Source organism: Apus apus, chromosome 2 (assembly GCF_020740795.1).
Source record: "Apus apus isolate bApuApu2 chromosome 2, bApuApu2.pri.cur, whole genome shotgun sequence".
In the NCBI taxonomy this organism is placed as follows: Eukaryota; Metazoa; Chordata; class Aves; order Apodiformes; family Apodidae; genus Apus; species Apus apus.
This window is the reverse complement of record NC_067283.1, coordinates 43,529,904-43,543,287: the sequence shown is the minus strand read 5'-3', so window position 1 is coordinate 43,543,287 and position 13,384 is coordinate 43,529,904. Positions and strand designations below refer to the sequence as shown.

The 13,384-nt window shown below is 37.8% G+C and overlaps 1 protein-coding gene across 3 annotated transcripts in view; it reads left to right on the top strand.

Moving 5' to 3' along the window:
- Positions 1 to 13,384, top strand: part of SNRK (SNF related kinase) — a 42,568-nt gene that overhangs the window by 9,693 nt on the left and 19,491 nt on the right. For all 3 annotated transcript variants that reach the window (XM_051610590.1, XM_051610591.1, XM_051610592.1), the window contains exons 2-3: positions 1,443 to 1,541; positions 5,046 to 5,739. In XM_051610590.1, coding sequence (XP_051466550.1) covers positions 5,151 to 5,739 — 589 coding nt within the window. In that variant the 5' untranslated portion in view covers positions 1,443 to 1,541; positions 5,046 to 5,150. The remainder of the gene's footprint in view (positions 1 to 1,442; positions 1,542 to 5,045; positions 5,740 to 13,384) is intronic.

Genomic DNA, 13,384 nt, shown 5'->3' with positions numbered 1-13,384 from the left:
GTTAAGTAGTTTACCATAAGGTATTGACAATAGGATGCATTATGGGTTGAAGAGATTTCTAAGGAGGGATGATGTCCTAGTGGCAGTTTGAAAAAATTGTTTTGGTATGTTTGTATACTCTTTTTTATTATTTCCTTAATGTAGAAAGAGTGAAGAGTCTGATTAGGGTGCTATGGAGACAGCAGTTTTATAAAGCATGTTTTTGTGGGGTGGGTTTTTTGTTGTGTTTTTGGTTTTGTTGTTTGTTTTTTTTTAAATGCTTGCAATCCTTTTAGAAATGAGCTTCTGGAATCACACAACCATATGGGGCACTGTTGGTTAATACCTTCTCTGTTGCTTCGTACAGATTAAGGTTAGGTGGTTCGTGTGTGCATGGACTATCTTTCGTTAGCCTTTGTTCTGGGGGTTAGGTCAGTATGATGGAACATTGTTTATTTATTATAGTTGTATCAACATTATGACAATGCTCAGTAGTAGTAAAAAAACCACCACAACTTTGCCTAAGAAAGTAGTATAGAACAAACCAGAAAATGTTCAGGGAGAAGTATGTTCTAGCCTGTGCAATAACCTCTAAAATGAATGATAGACTAGGACTTGAACAAGATTGAACTGAGTTTAGGAAGGGAGGAAACTAAAACTGTGATTTCCTTAAGGCAAGGTAAATAGAGTATGATAGTTCTTGTTTTGAAACAGTGAATAAGAAGATGCACAATTTATTAAAAGTTTAAAAACAAACAAGACAGAGTGGTTCTTCTCACAGCATATAGTTAAGCTATTAAACTCCTTGTTGCAGGATGTTCTTGATATTAAAAATTCACATTCTTTAATAAAGCATCTGCCCAGTTTCATGGGGGATGTTGGGGTAGAATCCATCAATCATTATGAAGCACATAGCCACTGCCCTCTGATGTAAAGAAGTAGTTTGTTTTTTTTAAATGAGGTGTTTTTTTTTTTTAAGGAGAGTTTTAATTACTTATCATTATGTTGTCATAGTACTGTGTTCTTCCCTATGCATCCTTTAATGGTTAGTTACCAGCTAGGAGAGTGTTTGATGTGGTCATTTGGTTTAATGTAGCATGCTCTAATCTAGTCTTGTGCTTTCTGGAATAAGGATGGGATGGTATTACATGATGAATTGGTAGTGGTAGGGGAAGGTTTGTTAGATTAGCAGTTTGGGATGTGCTGGGAAAACAGACATGCTAACCCCAGTTTTGATACTATGGCATCTTTTGGTGGAGTAGTTTTTAGAAGAGCATCTGAAGCACAGTACTTAGTAGCAGAATGAAAGAGTACAGTAACACAAAAGCCAATTAAGTTTTTAAAAGTTCAATCACTATCTTTAAAGAAAAACCCAAACCCTAATATTTATTGTTGCATTTACTCTGTTCCTTCTCTAATTTGTGATATTCTAGAAATTGATTGATTTCATTCAAATTTTACAGGGGTAGAGGTCTCAAGCTGAATTCCCATGGCTTTGGTGGAAGTAGACAGCTGGATAGACAAGAGGTTATACCATGGCTCCAGCTGAGAGAAGCAGTAAGGTAAGCTTGTTAAACATCAGAGAATCCTTGTAGGACCCCCAACCTTGTAATTGAATCCATATGAAACCAGGTTCATTAGTTTTATTGCCTGTGAAGTAACTTGTTTAGCAGGGAGTGTTTTTAATCTAATGCTTACATTTCAACTTGAGAATAACTAATGCAAAGGTCTATTTGTTTGCTAGCTTCCTTTTCATACATTTTGTTTTTGAAGTTCAGGTTTGAAACTGAAAGCATATTCTAAAGAGCTATGTTTTCTGTATTTTATTCAGTTGGCAATAAGCCATCTAATTTCATATTTCTGTGAAGTACCAACTCAGAGGTTGGTAGGTACAGATTTTTATTTAAACCTCCATCTAAGTTAAAGATGCAGGAAAAGGTTTTTCTGGAGGATTTGTGTGTGGAAAAAAAGTGGCAGTGGGACACAAGACCTTCAAAACTAGGTTTAAATTGAGAGAGTCCCTTGGGAGACAGTCCTGAAGGGTGAAGGGGTTCAGGAAGCATGGATGGTCTTCAAGAAGAAAATCTTAAAGGCCCAGGAGCAGGCTCTCCCCATGTGTCATAAGATCAAAGGGCAGGGAAGATGGCCTGGCTTGGCTGAACAGGAAGCTTTTGCTAGATCTTAGGAATAAAAGAAGGATTTACCACCTTTGGAAGAAGGGACATGCAACTCAAGGGGAACAGAGATCTTGTGAGGTCATACAGAGAAAATTAGGAAAGCAAAAGCCCAGCTGGAGTTCAACTCAACCACTGACATAAGGGACAAAAAAAGAAAGAGAAAAAAAAAAGCTTTTACAAATACATCATCAATAAAAAAAGAGCCAGGGAGAATCTCCATCCACTGGATGTGGTGGTGGGGGAGCTGAGATACTTAATGCCTTCTTTGCCTCCGTCTTTAATAGTCACACCAGCTACCCCCAGGGTGTTCAGCCTCCTGAGCTGGAAGATAAAGGATGGAGAGCAGAACAGCCCCCCACAATCCACAAGGAAGTAGTTAATGATCTGCTTCTGCACCTAGACACTCACAAGTCTGTGCGGCCTGATGGCATCCACCTTAGAGTGCTGAGGGAGATGGTGGGGGAGCTTGCTAAGCTTCTCTCTATCATTTGGCAGCAATCCTGGTCAACAGAGGAGGTCCCAGATGACTGGAGGGTGGCTCATGTGACTCGTATCTACAAGAAGGGCCAGAAGGAGGATCTGTGGAACCACAGGCCTGTCAGCCTGACCTCAGAACTGGGAAAGATCATGGAGAGGCTCATCTTGAGTGAGCTCTCACTGCAAATGCAGGGCAGCCAGGGGATCACGGCTAACCAGCATGGGTTTATGAAAGGGAGATCTTGCTTGACCAACCTGATCTCTTTCTATGACCCATGTATTGGAGGAGGGGAAAGCTGTGAACTTTGTCTGCCTAGACTTTGGCAAGGCCTTTGACACCATCTCCCACAGCATTCTCCTGGAGAAGCTGGCATGTCATGGCATAGACAAGTGTACTCTTCACTGGGTAAGAAACTAGCTGGATGGCTGGGCCCAGAGAGTTGTGGTGAACAGGATCAAATCTAGTTGGCAGCTGGTCAGCAGTGGTGTCCCTCAGGGCTCAGTTTTGGGGCTAGTTTTTTTCAATATCTTTATCAGTGATCTGGATGAGGAGATAGAGTGCACCCTCAGTAAATTTGCAGATGACACCAAGTTGGGTGGGAGTGTTGATTAGCTCAAGGGTAGAAAGGCTCCGCAGAGGGACCTGGATGGGCTGGATTGATGCGCCAAGGCCAATTGCATGAGGTTCAATAAGGCCAGGTGCCAGGTCCTGCATTTCGATCACAACAACCCCATGCCGTACTACAGACTTGGGGAAGAGTGACTGGAGAGCTGCCCAGCAGAAAAGGACCTGGGGGTGTGCTGGTTGACAGCCAGCTTAACAGGAGCCAGCAGTGTGCTCAGGTGGCCAAGAAGGCCAACAGCATTCTGGCCTGCTTCAGAAATAGTGTGGCCAGCAGAAGTAGGGAAGCAATCGTGCTCCTGTACTCGGCATTGGTGAGGCCACATCTTGAGTACTGTGTTCAGTTCTGGGCACCTATCTATAAGAAAGACACAGATGCTGGAGTGTGTCCAGAGGAGAGCTACCAAACTGGTGAAGGGTCTAGAGAACAAGTCACATGAAGAGCAGCTGAGGGAACTCGGGATGTTTAGTCTGAAGAAAAGGAGGTTAAGGGGAGACCTCATTGCCTTCTACAACTACTTGAAAGGGGGTTGTAGTGAGGTGGGTGTTGGCCTGTTCTCCCAAGTAAATAACGATAGGACCAGAGGAAACAGCTTGAAGTTGCAGCAGGGGAGGTTTAGATTGGATATTAGGAAGAATTTCTATACTGAAAGTGGTCAGGCACTGGAACAGCCTGCCCAGGGAGGTGGTTGAGTCACCATCCTTGGAGGTAATCAAGAAATGTGTAGATGTGGCACTTCAGGGCATGCTCTAGAGGCTGAGGTTGTGCGGGTTTTTGTGGGTGTTTTTTGGTGGGGTGTGGTGGTTTTTGTGTGGGTTTTTGTTTGTTTTATGTTGATGGTTGGACTGGGTGATCTCTGAGATCTTTTCCAAGCATGATTATTCTGTGACAATTCTGTGAAATGTGACTGTTTTACAAGTTGGATCTTGTTTGCTTGAATGCCTTATTGACTGGTAAGCAGGAGTTTAGCACAAATGAGGTGAACTCTTGAATTCTTTCCCCTTCCTTTCAGTTCTTCCTCTTTTCCTGACTCATTCCCAGGAGTGCTGAACAAATGCAGCCTACATGGAAACTTTTTATCACCAGTTTTTGTAACTCTGGTCAAAATATTTAAGAATTTTTATTGATTACTAAGAGTACATCCAACCCAAATATTTCATTTCAGCCTGTAAATCTATATTCATTTGTTGTAATTACAGTATTGATTGATAATGCTCAAACTAAATAGAGTAACAAAATGAAATCTTGTATGTCACTCTGACATGTTCCTGTTAAACAGGAAGCTGTTAAAAGGGAGAAGGTAGAAGTCGAAAGTCATGGCATCAAAACTTTATATTACAGCTGTTTCATGCTGCAACATGAAGGCATGAGACAAAATTAAGATAAATCAAGCATGTTCCTCTTGTCAATGTTCTGTATTACTCAGCTTATTTCTAATGTAGCTGGAAAAGTTACAGGTTGCAGCTGCGCCAGTTTAAGCAGTCCTTACAGCACTTATTTCTTAGTGTTGCTTGCAAGGTTTCTTAACTCAAGAACATAAAGGCTGCTGCGTTTTAGACAAGTTATCATTGTTGCACTGTTGAAATTCACTTTCTTCGAGCATAATGATAATGCCATTTCAAAAACCTGTTTGTTACCACAGCATGGTTTATCAAACCCTTTGCAAAAACCTCTGAAGAATTCAATGAGTAGTCTGTAATAATGTGTCAGTGTAACTTCAGGAGGATTTACAGGATAGTAATTTTGCTTATTTTTATACAAATATATAATCTTGTCTCTTTGGTTTTAGGTATGCTCGGCAGTGACAATGGACTATTTATTTGCATCAGATACCCTTATATGAAAAGAACACATTTCCAAAGATCCTAAATAGTATTTCATCTTCTGGCACAGAATGGCAGGCTTCAAACGAGGATATGATGGAAAAATTGCAGGATTGTATGACTTGGATAAAACTTTGGGCAGAGGGCATTTTGCTGTGGTCAAACTTGCTCGGCATGTCTTTACAGGTGAAAAAGTGGCAGTAAAAGTAATTGACAAGACCAAGCTGGACACTTTAGCCACCGGACATCTTTTTCAAGAAGTGAGATGCATGAAACTAGTGCAGCATCCCAATATAGTACGGCTATATGAAGTGATTGACACCCAGACTAAGCTTTATCTTATCTTAGAGCTAGGTGATGGGGGAGATATGTTTGATTACATCATGAAGCATGAAGAAGGTCTGAATGAGGATCTGGCAAAAAAATATTTTGCTCAAATAGTTCATGCTATATCCTACTGTCATAAACTGCATGTAGTTCATAGAGACTTAAAACCAGAGAATGTTGTCTTCTTTGAAAAACAAGGACTTGTGAAATTGACTGATTTTGGCTTCAGCAACAAATTTCAGCCTGGAAAGAAGCTCACTACAAGCTGTGGATCTCTTGCATATTCTGCTCCTGAAATTTTACTTGGGGATGAATACGATGCACCAGCAGTGGGTATGTCTTCTTTGAATTCAATCAGTAGTCTAAAATTAAGTGCCATGATGTTGCACCATTCTGTTTTTTGTTACAGGAGATAATCAAACATTTTAAAAGATGCTTAAAAGTACTTTTAATATGAAATTACTGAACTGCTTAAGTTCTTTTTTGATGAGATTATGCATTTGTATGCATTGTAATTAACTTTAATATTAATAATTGAATGCAGTCTGTATCTTTGTACTTGCTTTTTTAGGGGACCCATCTCCTTTTCAGAAAAGTGCTTGATTTTAATTTGACATCCCTCCCCAGAAAACCCTAACCAGCCAGTGATTTTTTTTTCTCAGTTCAGTAAGAATGACATTGTGAGCCCAGACTGCTTACATGTTCTGCTGTGAGATGGCAGGAATAAATTTTTAATGACTACTAACTTGGCTATCAAAGGACAAAACAGTAAATTAAGGAGGCTTGAACTCCCTCTTCCCCTTCTCAGCCTTTTTCTTGTCTGGGAGCTGAAAGTAGGGATGAGTTCCCAGTTGTTTCCAATTGTTTAAAAGGTAGAAGAAATAGTAATGTGTAAAGTAGTCTATGTTTCTAGCTGGAAAGTGGGATCTGCTAGAGAGACTACTACAGATAATGCTTGTACTCTCTCTGTTAGGTCTGCTGCACATGCTATTAGGAGAAACTTAAAAGTTGTTGGTTTTTTTTAATAGCTGTAAATGTTGGTAGAGTTACTGAAGAATGTCCTGTAGACATACAGATTGTTTGTATCTGTTAGTTGAGGTAGAACTTGCTTCTTCAGCAAATGTAGGTACATGTAATTCTAAATGATGCTTCAAAAATAGCTTATGTAGGCAACATCCCTTTTGTTCTTGTGGGCCCAGTATCTGATACTTTTACTGTCTTAATTAACACCCATTAGGACTCTGAACATGACTGTGTGTGTGTTTTGCTATGGTTTTGGTGGCTGCAGTGGTAGTTTAAGACTGATTTGTCCAATTTTTTGCTAATTTACCTGAGGTAAACAGTCGGCTAACTCTGTATGCTGACAGAATATTCCTGCACATTGTTAAATTAAAAGTCTTGCATTATTTTTAAACATTTGAGTGTCACTTCATGGCTTCTAACATTGAATAGGTATTTTACTGTGGGTTTTCTGGACTTGAAAGTAATTTCTCAAGTGTGCTATAATGAGGAATTTTAGATGCCTATGCTAATTGTGGCTTTGTAAATCCATGTTGATGCTACAGTGATGCTTGACAAAATTACTTCTATTTAGAGTCAAATGTTCTAGATGAATTGGTTCTGGTTTTATTAGTAGCAAACAACTGAGCTCTTCTGTGTCTTTTTATTTTGAATTTCGTGGAGCACGAGTATAACTGATACAGTGGCCTGCAAAAGTAGATGGGAAAGTGTATTTGTTAAATATCTTAAACTGTGCCTTATGTGAATTTTTTCCTGAAAAATGGAATAGCTGACAAGTTTTGGAGGGTAAACAAAGACTGACATTTTTATGTTGCTGCCCAGCTAGATATGCTTGGAAGAAAGTCTACAGGGATTACTGGGGTGGGGAGTAGCACATTAGGAGCATTGACTGGATTGTCCAAATGGAATTATATAGTTAGTGTGCACTTTGGATCTCTAAATGATAAATTTAAGAATGGTGGCATCATGTAAAATGTTTCTTAGAGGACTTTTCAAGGTAGGTAAACTTCTCAATAGAAGTGGTTGAGTGGATTCATAGAGGAGGTGGACTGGCTTGTATAGAGTGGATTGATGTGAACAGTAGAAAACCTAGAAAAAATGTATTCTTATGCATAAGGATTCTAGTCAAGTTCTATTTCTGAGAATATTTAAGTAAACATCAGTGCTTAGTTTTTGCTCACTTACTCCCCAGCACACTGTCTCAGTTACTGGATACTTGGAACTTTTTCTATTCTACTTGACAGATTACAGTGCTTGTTGTAACTTCTTTAGTGACAGTTTTCATCACTTTGTAGCATACTACAAAATCTCTAAAGTACTGTCAGTACAACAGTTACAGAATTAAAATACCAACATTTATTGTGAGTTGCCAATAAGACAAAGACTGTGAAGGGTCTGGGTTTTCCTTTTCTAACTGTGGGTAAAAAGATGGGCAATGTAAGATTTTTAAATATGACTTATTTGTGTATTTTAAATGCAAAGATTGTGGAAAAAAAAAAATAAAGGACTTCTTTAAAGCCCCCCCCCTGCCCTTCTTCTACCAAATGTAGTCTTAAATGTAGAATCTTGAAAGAGTATATGCTTAGGAAGTTTACCACCAGCCTGTAATTTCACAACTGAGAAATTAGCTTTGCAAACCTTTCTGAACCTTTAAAGATAAACTTTCATGCTAAGATGAGGCATAGTTGTAGACTAGAAGTATTCATAAATTTGGAAGTAGCCATTTTCAAAAGAAGATAAATTACATTAGTAATGTGCAAGGTGTGCATATATAGTCTGAAATTGTGGTGAAATGCCTATGAAATCACCTAGCTATTGACTGAATATAGGGCTATTAGTATTGCAAGAATAATGGCTGACAATGGCAAAGATTTATTTTTTTTTACTTTGCCATTTGGGATGAAACTACATTGTAGCTGAACCAATCTAAAAGCTAGTTGCTTATGTGAAAGGAGGTCATGCTTTCTCCAGTGCAACTGTCATCCTTTCCCTTTGTGAACATCTGACCACTTGAAAACCGATTCCATTTATTAAAATGCCAAATTAAAAAGGGTTTCCCTGCTTACATTTTGTGCATTTTAAGGTACATTTGCATTCATTATAATATTTTAGAAACCCCCACCTATTTTAATTTGTCTAAAACTGCTGTTATACTCGCAAAAAAAAGGCAAGAAAAATTGTTCAAGTTATATGTTAAGGTTGTTTTTGCCAAAGATTTTTGCCACAAACTTGGCTTTCCTGGTGTCTTATGAATAATATTAGAATGAGTATATAAAGGAAAGGAGTTTACATATTTTTGCTCAAAGAGCTGAAATATTCATGGCAAGTTTTGTATTATGTTATAGGCTTAATAAATATCATGGAAAAGCTTGCTTTATGAAAAGGTAGCTGTTTCAGCTGGTTTAGAGATTAATCTCCCCTTTGTGATGCTACTTAAAAGTTTTAACATGGGAAAAGAGGCTAGTTAATTTAGGTCTCTCATTTCCTTTTGTGTTTAAGGCTGTAGTTAAAATGATGCAAGAAGAATATTAGGCAATGATCATATGTTCCCAGGGCTTTTCAAAAAGCTGAGTGAGTTAGATAATGAGAAATTGTTGCTTGTAGCTTCCCATGCTCTTTGACACCTAATTAAAATTTGTTTTAGTCAGAGGAAAGTGAGAGGACTGTGGTGGCACAAAGTTCATTTTGTAAATCAAATGGACATATTTTAGCTCAGAGTTCTGTCTAAAGCAGTGGTGTAATCCAGTGAACTCCAGCAGTATTCTAAAGTGGTTAACTACAGATGAGAGAGAATGAAGCACGCTTCTGGTAATACTTTTTATTTTCCTCTGCCAGCATCAGCAGAGATCGGATCATTAAATAAATAGAAACCCCCTCTTTCCTAGGTGCTAAAGTTTAATTACAGTTTTTCAGAATAGTTGATTCTTTCAGATGAGAGCAAATTCTATTTTAACTGCTTGGCGTCTCTACAAAGTATTAAGCGTTGTGTAGGCTACAGTAATTCTGGAGGACACTGACCCTTTTGATAGGTTATTATTGTGGTCAGGTATTCTGTATGTGATTTTGTAGATGCATGGAACATTTGCAGTGTAAACTAATCCTTCTGGGGATGACAAATGGGCAAATTCAGATTATAAGATTGGGATTGTCTATTTAGCACAGTTGAGCTGTGATGCAAAAATAACATTTTAAGTTATTTATCATTGGAGTCTGTCATCACAGCAACACGAAGGGAATGGTGGCAAGATGTTCCTCATAAAAGATGTGACTGACAAGAATATTATGGTTACTGTAGCCTAGTGCTATTGAGCTGGCAGTTTGTAGGTCCAAATCCAATTTACTGCCATCTTGAAAGTTGCAGGGGCCAACTACCTAGATAGCATTCACTGCTTTAAGAGTTAGATGTTGGCTTTCCTGCACAACTCAGACCTGGCTGTCTTCTGACAATATGGTACAATAATATGGATGTATGTATTTATTACAGAGTCATGTATTTCTAATGACTAAGGGAAAGAGAGGATTTGTCATGCATACATTTCCCTTTCCTGAGATTACAATAATGCTTTTAGACCCACTTTGTCTCTGTTGGAATGATCCCAAATTCTTGTTTTGTTTTTGCATCAAGCCTTTGCAAGGGCTTTTTGCTTTTGCATATAGTGTTGCTGGAGTGAGTTTGGTCTTTGAAAGCTTCAACCAGGTTTACCTTGTGCTTGAGCATAGCTAAGTAGCCCTGATGACCCTATTTGGCCTGTGTGGAGCTAGTTTTAATGTTTCTGCATGTGTATAGTATTTTAGTCACAAAATGAATGACTAATGTAAGCATGAGCAATAGGTATGTACAGTAACATTATGCTATAAAAATGCTGAATAAAAGATTTGACAGACTTGAGTTAAAAGAAGTGGTAAATTACTCTCAAACCATATACAGTGTTGAATCATTTAGCATACCTGGCAGCATTTTGGAGTTTCAATATGCTCAACATCAGATTGCAGCCAAATTTGACAGAAATTAAAAGCGATAAGTACTACCAAAGCTTTGTATTGATTATTTTGTTTAGAAAATCCCTCTTTTTAGTGTTGTATTGCAACACTTTAAAAGATGGATAGTTTATATTGTAGAATGAGCTTGGAGGTGTAAAGGTGCAGAAAGCTTAGAGTGTTGTACTTAGCTGCTTCTAGTATAAGAGGTCTTCTGCTTCTGTTTTTACTTGCATCAGTGCAGAGCTACCCCTTCTCATGTGTTGCACTCTGTTGCATGGCTGACCATTTGATGAACTGATTTGATCAGCTAACTTGACAGAAAAATTAACTTTTCTGCAGGCTTAACTTCTGCCAGGTTAGCAGAGCTGGTTGTTCCCTTTGCATTGAGAGGAAGAGCTGGTGCAGAGGAAGTGAAGTGAGCATGTAGCTTGAACTAGAGCTCTGGGGAAAGGTGATAGGGCCTCTTCCTCTTTTGTGTTAGCAAGTTTAGGTTAGAGCAGCTCAGCCTAGCTGACTTCACCTTCCATGTGAAATAAACTAATTTGACTGAATTTCATTGAGTATCATTGCCAGTGCATTTTTAGGGGAATTGTGTGCTCTACTTTTTCAGCCTCAAATGCTTTTTGAAGCAAAACAGAAGGAATTGATGTGAGCACCTTGTGTATTGCAGTGCTGATTTTTCCTCCTGTGTACTTGTGTTTGTGGCAGTGCTTTTCTGGCCTGCTGTTCTGTGTGTCTCACTGCTGAAAAAAACTGAAACAAATTTGAAAAATAATCAGAAATTAGCTTTTTATACTTTTCAGAAGGGGAAAGTGTAAGGAACTGATTGTAGAACACTTTCAGAAAGTTTCAATCTTGAGGATATTCAGGATGTATTAACAAATAATGTATTTTTACATTCTGTGGAAGGTAGTAAAATTTATTTTTAATGAGAGTAGAATTTTAATGTAGGATGCTATCCTTTCATTCTGCCTTTTTCCCCTCAATACTATTACTTTATTGACATGAAAATAATTTTAATGCCTCAAATTATTGAGGGTGTTATGCTACAGGTATCAAAGCCTTGTGTTCAGAAATAAATTTATGATGTGAAGGGTGAGAGTCTGTGATCCTGATGACTTCTAAGTGAATCTGTACTGCTTAATATTTTTGAAATATTTATATTCAGTTCTGGATTACTTTATGCACATTTTAATGCATTAGACAGTGAATTGTTGAGTGAAGCAAAAATTTATCCAAGTGACACTACAGAGGAGAAGCTGTCAAGATAGTCTTCAGTTACTACCGTATCAGCTAAAATGCAACTTAAGAATGTTTCTTAGTCATCTCACTGGGTTCATGGGATAACTGTTTTCATAATATTTCAAACTGCTGTTGTGGAGCTGGGAAGCTTCATTTTGTGTGTCTTGCAAGCAAATACTCAGATGACTTATGTTGAGCCTATGGCTGTCTAAGTTGGCAGCACAGATCTGGTGGGACCTAATCGATGGTTTACTACTTAGTTGTAAACCAGATGCTTCAGTTTTACATTCATGTGTAAAACTGTACTAAGAGGTTAACTTTTATTTATAAAGTACAAATTATACATTTTATAGCAAAAACCTTTAGGAAAAGATAGTTGATCAGAAAATATGAACGATTTCTTGGATGCCAGGAACAAATTGTCTTTAGTATTTATATATAAAGACCACAAACATTGCAGTGAAATATGTATATAAGCTGTATGTGTTGCACAGATTTTATTATGACCAGTGATTTTGAGAACATGGCTTATACAGAGAAAAACTTTCTTCTATATTTAACTAATAAATACTGGTTTTTATCATGGATTATTTTCTGGAGTGGTAGTACTGGAAAGCCAGTTCATGTAGAGAATGTTGGTTTTGTTTGTGTTTATAATGTAGATTCAGTAACTTCTGAAATGTGGCTAAGCAACAGAAACCAAAGGAGAAAGAATGCATTTCTAAATGCAGAATGAATCAAGAGTAAACCAGACTATTTTGGAATAAAGGCAGTGGCATGTGTTCAGCAAGACTTTTCAATGGTCATGGTTTTTGTTAAAATGTCCTTACTGAAATTTGAGATGCGCTTGTTACTAAAAAATAGAGATCAACTATTTGTCTGTGTTAGGATAGTTTTATGCAACCAGCAAAACCCAAGCTATTGTCTTCAGGGAAAAAAGTAGTACTAGTTGCCTGACTGAGTGAAAATAAGCCTCTTCCAAAGATAAGACTAGTTACTGATGATCATGTCTTAGTCAAAATAACATAGAACAGATTGTTTCATCAGACAGATAAGCTAATTATGAAAACAATTTTGCCAAATGCCACTTGCTATTTATGCTCTTTTTTGGAGGGATAAGGGAAGGAAATATTTCTCCTAATTCTCTTGTCTGTTATGTGTTCTAATAGTAATTTTAATTGGATTTGTAGTGCTTTAAAAGAAGGAGAAAACCCAGATCTGCCCATTACTTTTTAAAATGTTAGCATTGATTGCAGATTATCTTTCCTCAGCCTTCTGCAAGGGAAAAAAAATACCATTTTACAATGACTGAAAAAAACCCAAAACACTGGATTAACAAACAGTTACATCTCTTAAAACTACAGAGCTCAGATCAGAAGTTTATTGAGAGCCTTTTTCATGAAAAGTTAAAGAATGGAAGAATGGTTCAGTCAGCTAAAAGTTGAGTATCTATACAAAAGTGATCTTCGTTCTTTACCCATACTCTTTAGACTTTCACAACTGGTCAAATCTGAGCATCTTTCAGATTTGCCAGCAGTCTGTACACATGGTAGCATAAACATACCAGTGATGCATAGACATGCTGAAATTGTTAACACAAAATTGTTTTCATCTTGCTGCTGACTTTTTATACAAAGGATAGAACTTTTTTCAGCTTTGTAGCTTATACAGGAGTGGAAATACTTTTCTTACTCTCCTTTTGAAGCACATCAACAATACAACAGGAATACCAGCT